This window comes from Podarcis filfolensis (genome assembly GCF_964270895.1).
Source record: "Podarcis filfolensis genome assembly, chromosome: 10".
NCBI classification, from domain to species: domain Eukaryota; kingdom Metazoa; phylum Chordata; class Lepidosauria; order Squamata; family Lacertidae; genus Podarcis; species Podarcis filfolensis.
In genome coordinates, this window is record NC_139612.1 from 63115442 (window position 1) to 63138048 (window position 22607).

Here is a 22607-nt window from a genome sequence, read left to right on the forward strand (position 1 = left end):
AATTATTTTATTATACTGCATGTTTTAGTAGTGGGGGGTTAGGGGTCGCCTTGTCGCTGAAACAGAGTCTCCGGTTCCTCCCCCCTCCCCCTTATCGCTCCCGCGTTCTGCGGAGAGAGGCAACCGAAAGCCAGGCAAGTTGAACTGTGTGCGGCTTGCGGAAAGGAGGGCTGCCTTTGCTTTGCACATTTCAGTTCTGCAGCACCGCAGCACTCCCATAACTGGGTGTGGAGGGGGAGGAAAGCAACATTTTCCAGCAATGATGAATGCAGGTATTGCACTCAGAGAAAGGTGCAGACCCCGGCTAGCCTCTTCCAAAGCCCCACAGCGGAGGCATCGTTCTCCTCCAAGCCAAGTGCGCGGCACTAATCCTGGGCACACAGTGCTTTTGGCTATAGGATTTGCAGGAAAGCCATGTTTGTAAACACACTGCAGGCGCATTCCCGAGCTCTGAGCATGCTGTGGGGTTTGTGAGGCTCCTCTTTGGTCTTGCTGGGCATAACCCGTTCCCAGAACTAGACTCTGAGCATGGTCTCTGGCATAGGTGAGGAGCGGTATTTGTGGGGGGGGGGGATGGCGGGAGGGAGTGGTTATGCACAAAGCAGGCCTGCACAACATATGAACCACAAAGCATGTCACAGCCATGGAGAGCAGCCGCCCAGGGGTTGCATAAATCACTGGCGTGCTGTATGCAAATTTGCAAGTTTTCTCTTTGAATCCCACTCTGCCTCTTTAGTTGCTGTGTTTAGTTGCTGTGCTGTATTATTGATTCTATGTGTTTCTTTAATATGCATTTTTACCTACCCTTACTGTCATATATATTTCCCTTCCCGGCCTCTCACACAGGATCTTTCCTTGTGTAGCAAGTGACACCGCTCTCATCTATTTCCCATCACCTTTTGCTCTCTGTTTGTTGTCTTGAGGATGATAATAATAATAATAATAATAATAATAATAATAATTATTATTATTATTATTTATACCCCGCCCATCTGGCTGGGCCTCCCCAGCCACTCTGGGCGGCTTCCATAAAAACCAAAAATACAGTAAAATATCACACGTTAAAAACTTCCCTGAACAGGGCTGCCTTAAGATGTCTTCTGAATGTCAGGTAGTTGTTTATCGCTTTGACATCTGCTGGAAGGGCGTTCCACAGGGCGGGCGCCACTACCGAGAAGGCCCTCTGCCTGGTTCCCTGTAGCTTTGCTTCTCACAATGAGGGAACCGCCAGAAGGCCCTCGGCGCTGGACCTCAGCGTCCGGGCAGAATGATGGGGGTGGAGACGCTCCTTCAGGTATACTGGACCGAGGCCGTTTAGGGTTTTAAAGGTCAGCACCAACACTTTGAATTGTGCTCGGAAACGTACTGGGAGCCAATGTAGGTCTTTCAAGACTGGTGTTATATGGTCTCGGCGGCTGCCCCCAGTCACCAGTCTAGCTGCCGCATTCTGGATTAGTTGTAGTTTCCGAGTCACCTTCAAAGGTAGCCCCACGTAGAGTGCATTGCAGTAGTCCAAGCGGGAGATAACCAGAGCATGCACCACTCTGTCGAGACAGTCCGCAGGCAGATAGGGTCTCAGCCTACGTACCAGATGGAGCTGGTAAACAGCTGCCCTGGACACAGATTTGACCTGTGCCTCCATGGACAGCTATGAGTCCAAAATGACTCCCAGGCTGCGCACCTGGTCCTTCAGGGGCACAGTTACCCCATTCGGGACCAGGGAATCCTCCACACCTGCCCGCCTCCTGTCCCCCCAAAAAAGTACTTCTGTCTTGTCAGGATTCAACCTCAATCTGTTAGCCGCCATCCATCCTCCAACCGCTTCCAGACACTCACACAGGACCTTCACCGCCCTCACTGGTTCTGATTTAAAAGAGAAGTAGAGCTGGGTATCATCCGCATACTGATTTTTCCCCTCAGTTCTCCACCCCACCCCTACAACACCCAAGGCGTTGTTCAGACACCATCAAATAGCCAAATCTTGTTGGCTTCATTGCACCAAATGAAGGAGATTCTGACTGAAGATCAGGAAGAACTTTCTGATGGTGCGAGCTGTCCGACAGTGGAAGGGACTTCCTCAGAAGGTGTTGGACCCTCCTTCACTGAAGGGTTTTTAAGCAGAGGTTGGATGGCCATCTGTCGAGGATTGTTTAACTGTGATTCCTGCATTGTAGGGTGTTGGACTAGATTCCTTCCAACCCTACAATTCTGTGAAATAAGTGTGAGGAAAATGTTTCTTGTCCTCACCCTGGAATGTTGTGGGCGAAACAGTTTTAAGGAAAATGGATGAGAAAGTGATTGTCACAGTGATGAGTGGGGTGAAAATTTCACCCATTTGTAAAGGTACTCCTGAAAAATCATCAGAAGGGATTGTTGCCGTTTACATCCTGTGAACAAGGTAGTCATTTCTGATTCAGAGTTATTTCCTTTGGCTATTTTCTCAGTTGCCTTACTTGCATCTCAGACAAGGACAGGGATAAAAATTAACATCAGAAACGGCCCTGGCATACTTTTAACTTCCTATCAATGTTAAGTTTTACAAGGTTTTTCAGAGGCAATTATCCATCGGGCCCATCAGAAAATTTAGCATCTTAAATTGCCCTGTGGTTTGCTAAACGAAATCCACTTTTCAGTGCACTGAATTCCACCAGAAACATTTGAACCGCTTGTGGAACATGCTAGCTGAGCGCTTGCAATGTGTGTCAAACTAATCTGAATTTCACAAGCTTACTCATCCTCGGCTAATAAAGCTGTATTTTTAAATGGGAGGAGTGAATGTTCAAGCCATGATACTTTCAATTCATAAAACCTCCCAGAAATAATTGTGTTATTCTTCCCCCCCCCCATCCCTTCGGGCATTCACCCCACTTTCATTTACTTTTCCAACTCAACCATCTTCTTCCTTATTTTCTAACCCTCCTTCTCTGGGGAATATTGCAAATTACCTATGAACTTTGTGGTTCCATTGCGTGTTAATAAAAAGACTCCTTTGTGCCCTCTCTTCTCTCCCCACCCAGGACAAAACGACACTGGAGAACCTGACTCAACAGTTGGCAGTCAAACAGAATGAAGACGGGAAGTTTAGCCACGCTATGATGGATTTCAACATGAGCGGAGACTCTGATGGTCAGTAGCGGAGCGCTTTGCCTTATTCCCAGCTGTGCCTGTACATCCACTGCCCGGTGGAGAGAGAACATTGATCTCCTTGGTACTTAGTGCATGGCGAGGAGACACCCACTAAACAAAGCTGGCGATGTGCGATGCTGAAAGTCTGTGGGCGAATTTTTCATGCTGTCATAGTAAACGCCATTGCCAAGGTTAAGACCACGTCTCTGGCTCTGTGAAGATGAGATGAAAGATGCAAACAGAAATAGGTTTTGGAAGAATGAGATCAGTTGCAGAAGTGATCAGTTAGCAGAACCGATTGGACACAGGACAGGCACACTCTGGGACTGTAGCAGCTGTTTGAGTTGCGCAGACCTTTCGTATTGTCTGTACCACTGCAGAGGTGTCTGTGCATGAAAAGACAGGCAGTCATGAACAAGCACTTGTTGGCTTGTTACATCCAATTCATACATCACAGGACAGGGGGTTAGATGTTCACCAGGGTGGTGAAGTGGTTAGAGTGTTAAACCTGATTGAACCTCCATTGCTATTCAGCCATGGAGCTCACTGGGTGACTTTCTGGCCTGTCAGCCTAACCTACCTCACAGGGGAATTGTGAGGATAAAATAGAGGGGCCATGTACACTGCCATGAGCTTCTTAGCAGGAAAGCCGGGATATATCTTTGTGATGCTGCCAAAAAAAGACCCTTCACTGTTAGGAAGCAACTAGCACTGCCTAGTCCTTTGGTGGAATCACAAAATCTTCAGAAAAAATAAATAATTTTAGATGGCGTTTCAGAACGGATACCCTCCCCACCCTCATCCCGAGAGAAAAACCCATAGCACTATCCTGCATTATTTGGAGACAGTGTAACCATGGGTAACATTCCCATGCCCCACTTCTTTTACTCAAGTGGCTGGCGATTCTCTAGGAGGAGCAGAAGAATGGGAATGTGTGGAACCTCCTTCCACCATTCACTAAGGAAGCATTCCCTATGGAGACCCAAGTTGGGCAGTTCATTCCCTGCGGAAAAAGAGAGGAAGGGAAGGCTGTGCAAACCGGAGGTGTGTACATTTGGACCTCAGCATTGACTACCATCAGCAACTATGTTTATGTGATTATATGGTGGAGGGAAAGCACACAAGTGCCCTTATCCACCATGCCATAAAGCTGTACAACAAGTACATGTCTTAACTGAGAAATGGGAGATGCAGGACTTCATGCTGCAGTGATGAACCCTCCCAAGTACAATTTAAAGCTATGCTTGAGGAGGCAGCTTATAACAATGAAATATCCTTTGTTCCCTGTCTTTTCTGCCCTCCCACCCCATCGTTTTAGGAAGCGCAGGTGTCTCAGAATCTCGGATTTATCGGGAGTCCAGAGGGCGTGGGAGCAACGAACCCCACATCAAGCGCCCAATGAATGCCTTCATGGTATGGGCAAAAGACGAGCGGAGGAAGATCCTGCAGGCTTTCCCGGATATGCACAACTCCAACATCAGCAAAATACTGGGTAAGGCAATGAAAAACAGGAGCAGCAGTTCTCCAGCAGGGCTCTGTGGTTTGGAGTGGGCGTAATATCAACTGGACACCCATCTGGTTCCGCAAAAGCCATTCTGTGCTTAACTCAGAACGAGGTGGCAGAATTCTGGACTGCACCATTTCGTAGTGTAGTGAGGTGTCTCCTAAATGAACTGTGGCCAAGATGGCCAAGAGACCGTCTTGTCCAAATGTAGCTTGCAGAACGGCCATGACTTTGCACTCAGATCGGTATCTGAGGCTTCTTCCACTTTCAGGAGTGAAGGTGGGCCATTTTGGGTGTTGGATATGGGGTATGGCTTCTTTGGGGTCGTGCTTTTGTCTTGTTAATCTTTGTAGCTCAAAGGTCACCCAACATTTGGGTCAGTAGGCACATCTGGAATTTTGAGATGGTGTTGTGGGCACCAGCCACAAAATGGCTGCCATGGGGCATGGCATGACACAAAATGGGTGCCATGCATCAGCCACCCCATCAATAGGGGAGGGAATGTGCTCCCATCAGCCACTCCTGAGCTCACTCACAAAGAGAAGCTCTTTGCACCTCTCCTTTGTTCAGAAATGATGGGTGAATGGATGTCCACTCCTGGCATCTAATGAAATGTGGGCATGTTTAAAGGGGCATATTCAGTGTAGGAGAGGCTGAGCCAGTGCAAATAGAACCTGAGGAGAAAGAACAAAAATTCTCTATTGTGCTGAGGTTTTTTGAGGAGACAGCAAATGTGTTCTTTCATGAATGCTGCAGAAGGCACATTCGTGACCCCTGTTGTAGAATTTTATGTGGATTTTACACAACATTTTCATGTTTGTATTATTATTGGGGGGGGGGGTTTCCCAACCCGCCTTGGGACCAAAATACAAGATATTGTTATTGGTAATTGAAATGCTTCTGAAAGTTCCTCTGTGTGAAAAGCTCTTTTTAGTAATGAACATCAGAAAGAGGACTTGGCTACACATTTGTCTCTAGAATGTGAGTTTGCAGTTTTCAGGGAGTTGTGTTTGATCTGTTGTGTGTGCCTGTCTGTTTTTACATGAGGCGGCAACATCCTTCCCATAATCTGTAGCTGTGCAGTCACAATTCTGGCTTTTCAAATGTGTAAAGGGACCCCTGACCATTAGGTCCAGTCATCACCGACTCTAGGGTTGCAGCGCTCATCTCGCTTTACTGGCCGAGGGAGCCGGCGTACAGCTTCCGGGTCAAGTGGCCAGCATGACTAAGCCACTTCTGGCGAACCAGGGCAGCACACAGAAACACCGTTTACCTTCCCGCCGGAGTGGTACCTATTTATCTACTTGCACTTTGATGTGCTTTCGAACTGCTAGGTTGCCAGGAGCAGGGACCGAGCAACAGGAGCTCACCCCGTTGCGGGGATTCGAACCGCCGACCTTCTGATCGGCAAGTCCTAGGCTCTGTGGTTTAACCCACAGCGCCACCCGCATCCTTTCAAATATGTAGGTTGACTCAATTTCACACGGGCAAGTTGGCCGCTGGAGAAATTCTGCTGGGAGCAGGATTTGTGTGACTGCCATTGGATTCTTCATTCTACAGATTCACAGAGGCCTATATACTAGCTGTCGGTTATAGTTGGCAGGTAGGATGGTTTTAATAGGGCACCTGAATTGACTAGATTAGTCGAAAGAAAGTGAGATAAGGAGTCTACATTTGTTCCTGGAAAGATAACACTTGCATATGCTAGCAGAAGGGATTTAAAGGCAGTTAGTGGCTGTGAGATTAAGCCTATGAGTCAGGAGGAAAAACAGTTTGGCTGGGTCTTTGCATTTAAGAGCTGTCCTGATTAAACTTACCTTTAAGCAATCGTCTTCAGGAATTGGTCAGATCACCGCAAACACCATCTCCTCCACTTTTCCATACAGAAAGTACAAAGGGAACTTGGATGTTTTCTCCCCATCTTAACTGATTGTTTGGGATAACAAACTCCAACAGCACGCTGCTAATTCATTCCACTTAAAATAGGCCCTTGAGCCGGGCTGACATTTTACTCAGTCTCTGGGGGATCCGCGTTGACATTTTAAAGGGCTTCTAAGCATTTTATAATACCCTCCAAATCTGGTTTTAATAAACCATTTCGGCTAAGAAATTTAACATAAGGAATCACCTTTTACTGTTTAGCACTAGGCCAGGCCAGTGCGGGGAAGGAGGGAAATGCGGCGAGCGTATCTCGAGCATCTTTTTCCGATTAAATATACAGTACGTGGAGTGTAACATGCAAATCCATTCCAGATTCTCATAGAGATGACAGCCCTGCTTAGCTCTCAAAACTTCTTGCACTCACTGCAAGTGAGTGGCGAGGTCTGAAAGCAAGCGAAAGTGAGAGATTGCTTTCCTTTGAAACATCAGAGGATAAAGGGGGGAATTTCTTCCTCCTCTGCAATAAAGAGGGGGTGAGGCGCTCTCCTCTTCCCCTGATGGAAATGTTGGAAAGGTCCCTTCTGGGCTGCCGAAGGCCACTTTTTGAACTCAGCAGGGAGTTCTCTATTAACTTTGGGAAGGAGAGGGAGTTGGAAGCTCGCAGATCAACCAGGTACTCGGGTCTCTTTGCAAGAATGGCACAGTTGTTCTAACTCGCCATCGTCATCGTTCTTCCTTCTTTCTGGCACTGGGGTCAGGTGTCTGAAGTTTCACACTGACTGTGGGTTATGTGAGACTGTTGCTCAAACAGGCTGTGTGTGTGTGTGTGTGTGTGTGTGTGTGTGTGTGTGTGTGTGCTCTCTATATATGGCTCCTGTACTACAGTGCTATTCTATCCTGGGATTAAATTTTGACACTTTTGATATTACGCTCTGAACATTTAAAAAAAATGGGGGGGAGTACCAATGCATGGATTTGTTAGCAAAGTCATCTGCGCACATGTTTGTCATCCATCTGTTCATTGGTACGTAAACTGGTGTATCCGATTTTTATTTCACTTTTTGCAAGAAGGAAGAGAGACGGCTTGTTAAAGAACCTTGTTGTCATTTTTAAGAAGTGTTTCTGTAATGGTTATAGGGGTTGCTCGTGCGTAAGTTGCCGCCACTCCTGGCTAGGTTACCTGGTTGAACCCTTTCTGTCTGGACAGCCCTTCACTTCGTGGCTGTTTCAGTCGCTGGCAGAATCCGTCAGTGGGCGTTTCTTGAACTTCTTCCAGCAAAGAAGTTCTTTGACGCCAAGTCTACGCCTACTCTCCCTGCGTGGAAGTCTTCTGCGCAGGGAGGGTGTGGGCAGTGGAGCACCCGTGCTCTCTCCGCTGGTCTCCGGTAGAGAGTCCTGGAGCCTCCTCTCCGATTCCCCCATCTGCCCCCCTTCTCCACTGGTGTTACGCTGATTTCCTTCCCCAGCAGATGGGCTGCCTCTCTGCCTGCTGGGACCCTCTCCGGCATCCCTCTGGAGCCTTCCATCCGCCTCTGGCTCCGATGGCAGTTCCCTGGCAGTTTCAGTCTCTCAGTGTTCCCACTCTTAGTCTTTAAGATTCTCTATCTATCTCTCTTGTGTGAATGTCTGTCTGTCTGTCTGTCTGTCTCTCTCTCTCTCTCTCTCTCTCTCTCTCTCTCTCTCTCTGTGTGTGTGTGTGTGTGTGTGTGTTGCAGTTAATTGGAAAAAAACTAAAACACAATTTTCTGTATTCAGCCATTTTTATAGGAGTGTGAAATAGGAGGCCGGTGATAGCCGGGATCTCTGAATGTTAAGCTATTTCTCCTATTTGGGAAGTACACTATGCTGATAACAGCATACTTGCCTTATTTGCATGCAGCCATTCAGGCAGATCTCACCAAAGCAGTTCACCAAAAGTTATATTGCAACAATAAGCATTAATTAAAAAACAAAACAGTTGCAATGAAACAGAAAGACTGGTGTGTTTGTTTCAAGGAAGCCGTAAAAGAAAAAAAGAAAGGTCCTTGCCTCAAGAAACTTACAATCTAAATGTCAATGAAGGGAGAGAGCCACAGGTAAACAAGGGATCAACAGGTGCTGGTGGACCTCTGTATCCTTAGACCAGCTTTGCTAGACTGGCATTAATTGGTTAAATGCTTCATGGGAAAAGTGGAAGAGAGATACGATGCGGCAGGTTTCAAGCCTCTGCTGTGCCTTAGCCTGTGTATTTGTCAGCCTAGCCTACCTCGCAGGCTGGTTGTGAAAGGAGTTGAGATAAGAAAGATAAAGCTGCAGTCCCCCTCCCCCGGGGATAAAAGTGGGAGAACTCACCATGAAGTTTGTTTGCTCGTTTATTGCCGGCCCAGTCACAGTGCCCCCCGCCAAGGTAGTGGCTAAATGTAAGATGTAACTAATAAACTCAATCCATTTCTGGATTAGAAATGGCCACCACTTTATTGATTACAGATTATAGGTGGATTTTTGGCTCAGGTATTGAGTGTATATCCGTTCCAGCCCCCTCCCCCGGACAAGAAATAATTTTAAAATGGTATGGTAACTCAGTTCCCCTGAGTTGCTGCTAAAGAGGAAAAGAAGACCCCGGTAAAGCACTTTGGGAGATTAAAACTTGCTACGGAAATGATGGGGACAACCAGCTAGTGTTCAGCATGTTGCAATTGGCTAGTTGTGGCCAGTGCTCATTCAGCTTCTGGGTGGCTATTAATTGCTATGGCACAGGGAGCTTTTGCGGGGAAGGCATTTGGAGGCTGCCTGGGCCACCAGTCAAGGAACAGTGTTCTCCTGCATTCCTTAATACAGGGACCGCACCTGCATCTGCCCGTCTGTCTGATTCAGCTTCCTTGTGATGCTATTGGCCTTCCCCTGCACCCTAGCCAAGAGGAAGGGAAGCTTTTTGAACCTAAGGGCCACATCACCTTCTGGGAAAGTTTCCAAGGGCCGTGAGAGGCAAAAGGGGGCAAAATAACAAATGCAAGCTTTTAACTTCATGCGCTAGGCCGGTTTCTACGCACATTTGCACACACACTCTCCGCCCATGCAAGCAAATAATAATAATAATAATAATAATAATAATAATAATAATAAATAATATATTTATACCCTGCCCATCTGGCTGGGTTTCCCCAGCCACTCTGGGCGGCTTCCAGCAAAATATTAAAATACAATAATTCATTAAACATTAAAAGCTTCCCTAAACAGGGCTGCCTTCAGATGTCTTCTAAAAGTCAGATAGTTGCTTATTTCCTTGACATCTGGTGGGAGGGCATTCCACAGGGTGGGCACCACCACCGAGAAGGCCCTCTGCCTGGTTCCCTGTAACTTTGCTTCTCACAGTGAGGGAACCACCAGAAGGCCCTCAGCGCTGGACCTCAGTGTCTGGGCTGGATGCTGGGGGGTGGAGACTCTCCTTCAGGGATACTGGGCTGAGGCCATGTAGGGCTTTAAAGGTCAGCACCAACACTTTGAATTGTGCCCGGAAACGTACTGGGAGCCAATGTAGGTCTTTCAAGGCCGGTGTTATGTGGTCTCGGCGGCCGCTCCCAGTCACCAGTCTAGCTGCCACATTCTGGATTCGTTGTAGTTTCCAGGTCACCTTCAAAGGTAGCAAATGGCACCATTGCAGTTGAATGGCACATTCCAGACAGGCAAAAACTCTCAAGGAGGGTGCAAAGCTTGGGGACAGTGGGTGTAGCTAGGGCAGGAATGAGTTGTGCAGAGAGTTCTGAGGGCCAGACAAAGACTTGGAGGGCCGCCTTTGTCCAAGCCTGCCAGAGGGAAGAGGGAGTCCTGTGTAGACACATTTCCTGCCCAGCGTGCATTTGACCCTCATCAGAAGAGAAAGGCATACTCGCACCCACCTAGCAAGGCAAATGGAAAATTGGCAGTTAATAATATTAAAAACCTGAGACTTTCCTAATAGAAGCTATATGGTTTGCTGGTGTTTTTGTTGGAGCAAGGGACAAATGTTTTGCAAAAGGGAGAGAATGTAAGCTTTCTGTAGATCATAAATGGTGCGTGGGGTGTTTGTGATGATCTAGGCATGGTGGAAGTTATAATGTGAGCTAACTGCGGCGAGGAGGAAGGCCACGGCTGTCTCCCAAGTTGATCAGCCCCCACAATGTCCTTGCCACATTTCCACCCAGGGGTTGTTTTCATAGCCAGGGGCTCATCTCTGTTTCCCCAAAGAGGCTGAGCACTACAAGGCTAGCCTGAGTAATATCCCATTGGGTCATTTCTTTTCTCTCCCCCCCCCAAAAAAAAATTCTCCCAGCCCAGATTTATGAGCATCATGAGTATTTTGTAAGAACAAAAATCTCTCCACCCAGCTCCATTAGAAAAAGCAACCCGGAGAGCAAATGAACATTGTTCCTCCATTTGTAATATTTTTCTTTTCTCAAATGTTAGCAAAGCATTGCCTAGGACTTGTTCGCTTACACAGCCAGAAAAGGGTTGTTGTTGTTTTTCCCTTAAGAGGCATAACTTTAATCACTTGTGTCATTCATCCTCTGGGGCTGATGCAATTATGCATGTGGATGTTTGATAGATATATATATATACAGTGGTACCTCGGGTTAAGTACTTAATTCGTTCCAGTGGTCCGTTCTTAACCTGAAACTGTTCTTAACCTGAAGCACCACTTTAGCTAATGGGGCCTCCCGCTGCTGCCACGCCGCTGGAGCACGATTTTTGTTCTTATCCTGAAACAAAGTTCTTAACCTGAAGCACTGTTTCTGGGTTAGCGGAGTCTGTAACCTGAAGCGTATGTAACCTGAAGCATATGTAACCCGAGGTACCAGTGTGTGTGTGTGTGTGTGTGTGTGTGTGTATAATATCTGTGAGTGCATTATGTGTGTGTGTGTGTGTATGCACACACATACATACATGCACATTGTGTACACACACACAACACACAAGTGATTTTAAACAACAGTAAGGAACTCAGGTCACATTACGAATGAGCTGGATGACATTATTGATAAACACATTTGGCAAAAGAGATACAAGAATGGCAGTGGGGGCAGGAATGGAGGCTGAATTAGTGAGGCTGGATGAATGAATGGCTTTTTGCAGCACAACGTAAGCAAAACAGGTCCTATCTCAAGGAGCTACAAGACATGGATGAGAGAAGCCGGTAGTGGCTGGTCCGTTAGTGCAAATGGGGTAATGCTTCACCAACCTTGGCCAGCCCCTGTCCCACTTTCTAGGAATGGAGGAGAAATTTGATTTTGTTTGCATTTTCATGAGAAACTGCCAAATTAACACTCCAGGTAGCTCCAGCAAGGGAGCAATCCAGCATCCGCCTTGGGCAAAGGAAGGCCACCAGTGACTCTTTTGGAGCTACCAAAAGGATAATTACAATTTGGGAGGGCCATCAAGGTACCACCAGATCAGCTTTTCCCAAACTTGGGTCTCCAGCTGTTTTTCGACTACAATTCCCATGAACCCTGGAGACCCAAGTTTGGAAAACCTTGTACTAGATCCAAGTGTTACATGGACTGGATCTGGCCCTCGGGTTGCCGCTAGACCACTCCAGGGCTGTCAAGTCCTTTGAAAAGGCTCAGAGATGGACAGATCTCCTTTTCCCTTCTTCCCCCGACAGGCTCTCGCTGGAAGGCTATGACGAACCTTGAGAAGCAGCCGTACTATGAGGAGCAGGCGCGCCTCAGCAAGCAGCACCTGGAGAAGTACCCGGATTACAAGTACAAGCCCAGGCCGAAGCGCACGTGCTTAGTGGACGGGAAGAAGCTGCGGATCGGCGAATACAAGGCAATCATGCGCAATCGGCGTCAAGAGATGAGGCAGTATTTCAATGTTGGGTATGGGCCCTTTGTGGCGGATTTCATATACTTAGGTGGAAAGGGTCTGGGGTAGCTCAGCTGATAGAGCATGAGACTCTTAACCTCAGGATCATGGGTTTGAGTCCCATGTTGGGCAAAGAAGTCCTGCATTGCAGGGGTTGGATTAGATGGCCCTCGTAGTCCCTTCCGACTGTACTGTTCTATGAGTCTATGTGCATTTTAGCCTTGCAGGTGTTATTAGGCATATAGTGGGAACCTGATGTTTTCCCGGTGTGGGATGATGGAGAAAAGGGGCCCACAAGTTTGCATCTCTTTTCTCCTGACTTCCAAGGTTGAGGGGTGGCTCAGTCAGTAGAGCATGAGCCTTTGAATCTCAGAGCTGTGGGTTCGAACCCCACGTTGGGCAAAAGATTCCTGCATTGCAGGAGTTTGGACTAGATGAGCCTTGAGATCCCTTCCAATTCTACAGTTCTAATATTTTAAGGTCTGCTTGCCCAACCACTAGCACATGAGAGCTTTAGCCACTTCAGCTGGAGGGAAGTCAGTTGTGTGCACCCACGCTCATCCTTGTAACACGACTTCCAGTGCATCACATGCAGTGATGGGCACCAGTGTGGATGGCTTAAAAGGATTGAGCAAATTCCTGGAGGCTGAGGCTGAAAAGGGCTACTAGGGACAATGGCTACATTCTGACCCCACAGTCAGAGGCAATATGCCTCTGAATGCCAGTCACCAGGACTGGGAATCGCAAGTGGGGAGAGAGCCCTGTCGCACTCGGGACCTGGGCTTCTCATGGGCTGACCATTGTGAGAACAGGAATTCTGGGTGAGATAAGCCTTTTTGGCCTGATTCAGCAGGGCTCCTCTTACATTCAGGACTCAGTATTTGCAAGTGGTTTGCACGCTTGGTTCTCAGAGGCTGCCCTTACATTCTATAGGATGAGAAGCAGGCCCTGTAATCAATGACCCCCCCAGGTCCTGCTCTTCTTTCTCAGCAAATGCTGTCCACTGGCATACTGCTGCTTCTGAGCACGGAGATTCCATTTAGCTGTTGTGATTGTTAGTAGTCACCGATACAGACCTGTCCCCCTTTGCGAATTTTACTGGTCCCCTCTCAAAGCCATCTAAGCCAGTGCTCATCACCCCATCTACGTGGCAGTGAACTCCTTTAGTTAATTGCAAGTCGGGCCTGCTACAAAATGTTGCAGTGTGGTGCCTTCCAGTTCAGGGTGCCAGCCAGCTAGCCAAACAGACCTGCTTTCAAGCTCCACCATTCTGTTCCCATTCCCTTTTCAACTCTATGCAAATGTTCAGTTTCCTCACAGCCCTGCCCGCTCTGGCATACCATTTTTACTCAGTTTAGAGCTTTCACTAAGTTTCAAGGCGATGCTCAAAAGCAGGGGACCACCCCGTGGGATTTACGCCCCTGACTATGCAGGGTTCTAAATCATTCAAGGAGCTTCTATGAGGACGAGAGACAAATGTTTTCCATTTTGCCCTCCAAAAGTCACCTTACTGCTTACTCCACATGCTAGTTATATAGCATGTTATACAGAGGAAAGGGTGTGCCTTATAAATAAATATACACTCTTTCTTGTCTTGAATGTTCTGGGGAGAAAGAGCAGGCGCTTCATCACTTAATGCACAATTAATATATGGAATTCACCGCCACAAGATTTTTTTATGGCTACTGATAGAGGATGGAGGGGAAATTTGATTCAGTATGCATTGACAGCTAGACCAGTCAAATCTGCACTGTCAAAAACAATTCGCAAACCGAAACAAAAATATCCTTTGAAATCTTCACTTATCTAAATTTTGTGATGCAGTTCTTCAACAAAACAGTGTTTGCAAAAATGCATTTATTGGAAGAAGTGTGCATTAAAAATGAAGATATAAGTGAGAAGAATTGGGAAATATGGGGTAATTGCTTGCAAATGAGTGCACATTAGTCAAAATATAAAAATTATTTAATAGAAGAAATTCACACTAAAACATTTATAATTTTTCATGAGGATTTTTTTTTTAAATCCTCATCGCTAGAAAATGTGAACTGAATTTAAGACTGGGGGGGGGGAATGAGAAACAAAATTGATATATCCTTCTATCTACTTACATAGTGCTGAATCTTTCTGAGTTGGTAGAGAACAAACGCCTAGCCGATCCAAAGCTAAGCACTTTTGAGTCCTATTGATTTTTTTTTCCAGCGTAAGAGTTAAGTACAGGTTTAAATCTCTCCTGTTGAAATCAAGGAGACTTAAAACTGCTTAACCAGGGCTGGACTGCGCCCAACGTTTTTGGAACGAGAGCTGGCTGTTTGAGCCTGGTTAATGGATGACAGTAATGATGAACAGAGATGAATCTGTCCAGCTACTGCTAAGTGTCACCAGGCAGTATTTTAAACAGCTACAGTGTGCATTGTAATACTAAGCAGCTCAGCCCAGAAATCTGAGCCGCTTAACCCTGTGGTGTTGGCAAGTCCGGTGATCCCACTGGTAAGCGCGGAAACAAACAGAGGGATGTCAGCCAAACCTTGGCATCAGGAGATTAAAAAGAGAGGGAGGGGAGGACCTTTTGGAGAAAGAATAGGCAGCGACAAAGCCTCCAGAATTCCACTTATCTCGCCAACACTGATGCTTGACAATGTTAGGGCGGGGGGATTAATCCAGCAATAGTTGAAATGGTATTCAGCTTCCTTACTGAGCTAGCCAAATTCTCTCTCTGCTGGGAGTGGCGCAGATACTTTGGGGTTACCAATAGGTGTGCCCCAAATGAGGTCTTTGTAACAAGGTGATATCTTAAAGGGAACTGATTTTGGGTTCTCTAAAGGGCGTGACGTTTGTCAGAATATGCAAACGAGGCTACTGCAACCTCGTGCTAAGTTTGGTGTGCTTAGAACTGATTGCTTTCAGTAGACTGTCTCACGCCTAAATCGGCACAGCGCCAGGCTGTAGGGCTTGAATCCCGATCAGGGGAGGCTGGGACTTGCTTCTGAGTAAACTTGGTGAGATTACAGGTGGCAGCTCTTCAGAAATATAGAGGCAACTCCATAGAGCTGCCATGGTTTGTGGCACACAGTGAACTCTGATGTTGCAGGTTTTCAAAGTGTTCCAATCCTATACTCAGAAATTAGCCTCCTAACCACGGCCAGCTGTAACAGATCTAGTTACAGGTTGGTGTTGGTGTTGGTGTTGCTGTTGTAGATGCCTGTGTGGTAAAATCCATCCTACGTAATCCCACACTTCCCTTATTTAACCCATGCTAAGTGCAAATTATTTTTACCAATCCATACACCTACATGCTCTTGGAGCCCTGCAAAACTGGGGTTTGGTGGGGGAGTATTCTGTATGGATTGAAATTGTCTAGTCATTTTCACATCACCTTTGAATTCATTGATACTAAGGGCCTAGGTCTCAGAGATTCTAAACCTGTGACTGGGCTATCTCACTTTAGATCAGCCTTCAACAACTGCAACTCCCATCGATGGTGTGGAGCCAGCGTGGTGTAGTGGTTAAGAGCAGTAGACTCGTAATCTGGTGAACCGGGTTCGCGTCTCCGCTCCTCCACATGCAGCTGCTGGGTGACCTTGGGCCAGTCACATTTCTCTGACGTCTCTCGGCCCCACTCACCTCACAGAGTGTTTGTTGTGGGGGAGGAAGGGAAAGGAGATTGTTAGCCACTTTGAGACTCCTTCGGGTAGTGATAAAGCGGGGTATCAAATCCAAACTCCTCTTCTTCTCTTCATCGCTTCTGGTTGAGGCTGATTGGAGTTGTAGTCCAAAATGACCTGGAAGGTGAAGCTGTTTTAACCAGTAGGTTGAGGTTCTCATGACTGAATGTTCATCTCTACAAAATCAGTCTCCTCACAGAAATCTAATATTCTCGTAGGGATTCTAGCACTCTATATGCAGGAATTAGTTCAATTTAATTGCACTGAGGAGCATTGCAGTCTATGAAGTGGTTCAACCCGGACTCAGGTTTACCACCTCTTCCCCTATCTCACAAGGTTGTTATGGTCATCACCCTGTCTGCTGCTGGCCTGTGGCCCTCAGGCTGAAATAGGTTCCCCACTCCTGTATCCTCTGCCCCAGATAGGCCTCTGTATGTTGCTATAACGCTTGAACAGCCACCTTCTCCTTGAAGGAAAGAAGTGAGAGATTTAGAAATGTGGCAAGGATTGGAGAACTCTGCCAACCTTGCCCCATGGCCTTCCAGGACTGTTCTGAGGCTTATTGTATGCTTGGCATAAATGGCCAGGGCAAGGTTTCACTCTCAGTTAAGCCTGCTCTCCTCCAGAGATTCCCCTCCTGTCTCCCGTGGCAAGGCTTTCCGTTGCAGACGGACACACCTTTGATGACATTACAATGCGGAGCATGTTCTGCACAATATTATCGCAATTGAATTAGCCCATGCTGCAAGGCAACAAAAGGAGCATCAGTGCTAAATCTGTAGGTTTGCAAGGATCCCCCAGAGCTTCTTAGGGAGATAAACACAGCCAGCATTCCAAGATTTGAGGAAGGAATTTAGCAGGCCTAAAATAACCCAGCTCTTTTATGACATTTGCATGTATTTCCAAGCTTTCGGTATCTGAAAAGGAAGGTTTTAAGCAGATGCTTGGCATGGTAGCTTTATGATTTCGCAGAAAAGTTACAAGAAGATGGCCTAGTATGCCTCTCTTGGATGCTCAGAGCCCAGCTACAGTTTTTAAGAACTGCCTTAAGGTCTGATTTTATGAAGCTGTCTTTTTAAACTGAGTCAGACAAGTGGATTTGTCTACCTTTATATTGTCTATGCCAGGGGCTGGGGAACTTCTGGCCTAGGGATGGGAGAAGAATTTTTATTAAGTTCGCATTTGCACTCCCCCCCCCAAAAAAAAGATATGCAAACCAAAACACTTCCTTTAAAATTTGCATATCTCCAAATCTTTCAAAGCAATTTTCCAGGCAAGTAACATGTACAAAAATGCATATACTAGAGTAGTGTATGGATGAAAATTCTTATAGGGAAGTTTTTAATGTTGGCAGTTTTATAAATTGTTAGAAGCTGGCCAGAGTTGCTGGGGCAACCCATCATTGATGATGATGGTACTATATTTGTGAAAGTGATATACAAGGATATATATTGGGATAAGCTGCATACAAAAAAACAAAGTGTGCTTGGGGAGAAATTTGGTATAAAATGCTGATGGATTTCCATGGGGACTGTTTTAAAGTAAAAGCAGAAAAGTCACAGATGCATGTGGAAATGTGAGGAACTGAAGGCTGGGAAAATGAGAGAAAGTGAAACCAACAACTTTGCCCATCCATACTGTGGCTCTATAGATGCTGTTAAAACTCCTGCAAGTTCCCCATTCCTGGCAGCAGGTCTGCAATGTCTTGCAATGAAGTCATTCCCAGCCTTGCAGCCTGAACTCTTTATCTAGCTGGAGGTCCTGCATAATGAATCTGGGTGCCTTTTCCCTGCCCCCATGGAAGTGTGTGCTCTACCACTGAGTGTGTGGGTCCTCCCCCTGGGATTTGACCTTTTTTTCTGGCAAAGGTTTCAGAACCAGAAATAAGTGTGATCAGTCGATTGCACAGGAAATTCTTGCACCAGTGCTGTTTCTCAAAGGGCCTTCAGAACTTCCAGCGCAATCCACCCCCATCCTCACAATTCAGGGATGCAAATTTGCATCCTGGGCATTGTGCTGGGGGAAGCATTACTGTTTCCTGACGCCAACACACCATGCATCAATGGATACACCCCTTGAAACGGCCTCGGTCCTGTATACCTGAAGGAGCGTCTCCACCCCCATCATCCAGCCCAGACCCTGAGGTGCAGCGCTGAGGGCCTTCTGGTGGTTCCCTCACTGCGAGACGTGAGGTTACAGGGAACCAGGCAGAGGGCCTTCTCGGTAGTGGCACCTGCCCTGTGGAACACCCTCCCAACAGATGTCAAGGAAATAAACAACTATTTTTACTTTTAAAAGACAGCTGAAGGCAGCCCTGTTTAGGGAAGTTTTTAATGTCTGATGTTGTATTGTTTTTATTTTCGGTGGAAGCCACCCAGAGTGGCTGGGGAGACCCAGACAGATGGGTGGGGTATAAATAAATTATTATTATTATTATTATTATTATTGAAATGCAAGCAGCAGGTTCAGAGGTGGTTTTGTCAGCACCATGGCAGGGATGAAGAGAGGGTTAAACTTCCCCTCCACCACCACCCCTTTCCTGAGGCTGTTCAGACTTCCCCATTGCTGCCATTTACACTTATGCATTAAATTACACTAGAGAAATTAATGTTGGTCCTAAGGAAGGAAGTGGGAAAACAAGACCTCTTATGCCCTATAGGGAATCTTCTGTACTGGGCCCACATGGGGAAATAGCATGCCCATTAGAACTGAAGGAAATGCCAGTGAAGTCAGAGTGAAACAGAGAAATAATGAGTTATATTTGACATCTAAGGCATATCAAACATATGAAGCAATGGCTCCAATATAATGTAATGTAAAAAAAAATGCATTAAGATTTATAATACATGGGTACAATTATTAAGATATGGCATCTGGGGTCTGTAATTGCACCCCGTGTGGGGTTCTCCTACCCCTAATGTCTTACACATGGACGCTTTCATTCCACTCAAAACTTCTTGGAAGTATGCATTCAACAACAGTACTAAATAGTTAATGTTCCTTACCTTAACTGCTGCATTTGTGCAGTTTCACCGCTGCGTTGTTAAATCAGAGTTGTCACCATACTGCGGTCTAATAACTCCAAAGTGCAATGTTTTATTTTCTTCCAGTTTGACTTTCTTGGAGTCTAAAATGATACTAATTATTGGGGAGATGCTGAACATATTTTTATATCCCTGGAAACATGGCTTTAAGGGGGCCTGCAAGAGAGAGAAGGAGAGAGAAGGGTAATAGCTTGGTGGCATAGTATCTGTTTTGAATGCAGAAGGTCCAAGGTTCAAACTCTAGCATCTCCAGGTAGGCTTGGTAATGTCCTGTGCCTAAAACCCTGGAGGGTTGATGGCAGACAGTGTAGACAATACTCAGCTTAATTGACCAATGGTCCTATTCTGTATAGGACAACAGTTGACTATGTTTCTCCGCACAGCCACTGACAATCAGGGTAGATAATACTGAGGCAGATGGACTAATTAACTCAGTACAGTGATACCTCTGGTTGCAAATGGGATCCGTTCCGGAGGCCCGTTCGCAACATGAAAAGCCCGCAACCTGAAGTGGTTGTGCAGGTGCGATTCAGCGCTCCTGCGCATGCGCAAAGCATGATTTAGCACTTCTGCGCATGCGCGAGCGGCGAAACCTGGAAGTAACCCTTTCCGGTACTTCTGGGTCGCCGCTGGATGCAACCTGAAAAACCGTACTGTATTTTTCGCTCTATAAGATGCACCAGACCACAAGACGCACCTAGTTTTTGGAGGAGGAAAACAAGAAAAATAATATTCTGAATCTCAGAAGCCAGAACAGCAAGAGGGATCGCTGTGCAGTGAAAGCAGCAATCCCTCTTGTTGTTCTGGCTTCTGGGATAGCTGCGCAACCTGCATTCGCTCCATAAGACGCACACACATTTCCCCTTACTTTTTAGGAGGGGAAAAGTGAGTCTTACAGAGCAAAAAATACAGTAACATGAAGCAAACGTAACATGAGGTATGACTGTATAAGGTAGCTTCCTTTGTTTATTTCTAAAAGAATGGCTTATGAGGATGCACCCTCCCTCTTGTGTCTAACGCCTCCCCGTATTGTTCCCCCCTCCTTCATTGCCAACAGACAGCAAGCACAGATTCCCATTGCGACGGCCGGCGTAGTCTACCCAGGGGCCATTGCCATGGCAGGAATGCCCTCCCCGCACCTGCCCTCGGAGCACTCGAGCGTTTCTAGCAGTCCAGAGCCCGGGATGCCCGTTATCCAGAGCACTTACGGCATCAAAAGCGAGGACACCTCCCACGTCAAGGAGGAGATGCAGACTGACGACATCAACGGCGAAATATACGACGAGTACGACGAAGAGGACGATGACCCCGACGTGGACTACGGCAGCGACAGCGAAAACCACATCGCGGGGCAAGCCAACTGATAGGAGGGGGTCCCGATTCTTGGCGTTGACCTCGGAAGACTTCGGTGGGAAGCCCCGGCTGGTTCCTTAGCCCAGTGGCCAAGCACACAGACTTAAATCCTCACACACTGACTGTTACTTAAAAACTCTTAGTCTTAACTAGTTGGGGGGACATCAGCTGATCAATAGGCATCAGCCCGCGTTGGGGGGGAAAAATAAACTTTTTAAAAGGAAAGCGAAACAAAAAATTTAAAGAGACAAAAAGGCTCAGAGGAAGGAACCGTGACAAGGAAGACAACTCACGAAGACAACAAATATATATATATATAAATATATATATAAAACGGACGTAAATAAGCTATGGGTAATATAATGCCAGTAATTCAGCTGCTATACCCGAGCACTGAAGTCTTACCCGTTCAACCTTTTATTATTATTATTTTTTTCAAAATAAACTTTATGGCTGTTTGTTCTACAATGTTCTAGAAAATTCTCACTCAGGTACACAGTGCCAACAAGTGGCTTGTGAATGTGTTCTGTTGTTTTTGTGCTACAGGTTAAAGGAAAAAAAATAAGATTTGGGGTGGGGTGGGGGGAGGTTGGGAGGGGAGGTGACGCACCTGACCAGGATGGGGCGGGGGGCAGAATAGATGATTTTTAAAAACAATTCTTTATACTTCCCCCTCCAACTTTCCCACCTTTTTCTTTTTCACCCTTCCTCTCCAGAGTCAGGGTTATTAAGGCATTTATGCATCTGGCTGGAACGGACCTGGTTTTTTTAGCCCATGTGGCATTGCACATCCCGATTCACAGCAATTGCTACTTTAGTTGGACCTGTAGGAGTTTGCTTAGGGCCCTTGTGGTTTGCTGCAGTGCAGAATGTTTTCTGTGCAGGCTGCAATAAACCTTTGGGTGGTTTGAGAGATTTGTAGACCATGAATTGAGCTCAAGAGGTGCCCAATATGGGACCTTTCATCAACATATCATCATCATTATTTATTGGATGTCTTACCTGCCTTATACCACCAGGTCCCAGGACAGGTTAGACCCATATAAAAATACAATATTAAAATCCTTTAAAACAACAATGCTCTCCCACTGACTTACGTCCTTCCCTTCCACCAAAATACATTAACCCAGTCCCTTAAAAATGCAAGCACTTGTTATATCTTGGTTTGACAACTTCCTTATTAATCTACACACATCCTTAAATGGGTCATGCCAGTCACCAATAGCCAGTTAGCCTGAGCACCTGAGCATCTGGGAGACGCATGTGCCCTTGTCCCAATCCAATATCTGCTTGACCTTGATGGATGTGCGCGAGAGCATGTTGCCACATGGGCTGCAGTGGGAATACTCTTTATTTCTGCTACCACCACCCCAGCCAATCACCCCCTTCCTTTCTAGACAAGGCCTCCTTCCACCAATTGCACACCAGACGTAGTCTCTGAGCAAGTGCCAAATTTGTACTCACATGCTGAACAACTTCCATTTCATGTTTTCTTTCCCAGTTGGTCGTCTTTTCTTTATTTCTTTCATCTCGTCTTCGGTCTAAAGTTAGGACAGTGTTGTGTCTTAGACAATCCGTTGAAGAACCTGATTACCAGCAGCTGGTGAGGTTAGATTTTTCTTTCTTTAATTAATTTTCTATTAAAAAAAAACACAAGTTAAAGGAAACTGTAGGTGCTGTTCTCAGGTGAAAAAGAGAGAGAAAGAGAGAGAGAGAGAAAAAACAATAGATTTAGAGGGAAAAAATATTTTATGCATCGTGGACTTGTGTGTTTAGGTTTATGTGGGTATTTATGGTACTAATAAGAATAACCTTCAGAGAATTGTTGGGGTGGAGCAGAAGTAAATCAATGGATGATTTCCCAAATAACTGAGTCTGTTTGACATCCTGAATTTACACTTCATGTTGGTGCTACATGTAATAGATTTCCATTGTTTGCATATGAAGTGTGGCGCTGAAGAATGTGAATCATTAACTTCCTAAGTCAAGTATTGGGGAGGAAAGGGTGAGGATGTCCAATGTCAGGTGTTCAGAGACTTTCAGCTCCAGATCCGCATCAACCATGAGGTGGAGGCTGAGATGAAATCTTGCTTGGGGATGAAATCTTGAGTGAGCTATGAAAATAATTCCCGTGATATATGAATGATTGACTCAATATGTGTGACCCATCTTCCCATGCCCGTGCACCCAGATTTGGACTCAGATTGGGCAAGG

At 46.2% G+C, this 22607-nt stretch overlaps 1 protein-coding gene across 17 annotated transcripts in view; it reads left to right on the plus strand.

Moving 5' to 3' along the window:
- The window catches only part of SOX5 (SRY-box transcription factor 5), a 770837-nt gene extending 749976 nt beyond the window's left edge, over positions 1-20861 (plus strand). For 12 of the 17 annotated variants that reach the window (XM_083572723.1, XM_083572728.1, XM_083572715.1 and 9 more), the window contains 4 exons: positions 3018-3126; positions 4445-4618; positions 12129-12345; positions 20098-20861. In XM_083572723.1, coding sequence (XP_083428849.1) covers positions 3018-3126; positions 4445-4618; positions 12129-12345; positions 20098-20404 — 807 coding nt within the window. In that variant the 3' untranslated portion in view covers positions 20405-20861. The remainder of the gene's footprint in view (positions 1-3017; positions 3127-4444; positions 4619-12128; positions 12346-20097) is intronic. The other 5 variants (XM_083572719.1, XM_083572720.1, XM_083572718.1 and 2 more) reach the window with 2 other exon arrangements.
- The last annotated feature ends 1746 nt before the right edge of the window (positions 20862-22607 follow it).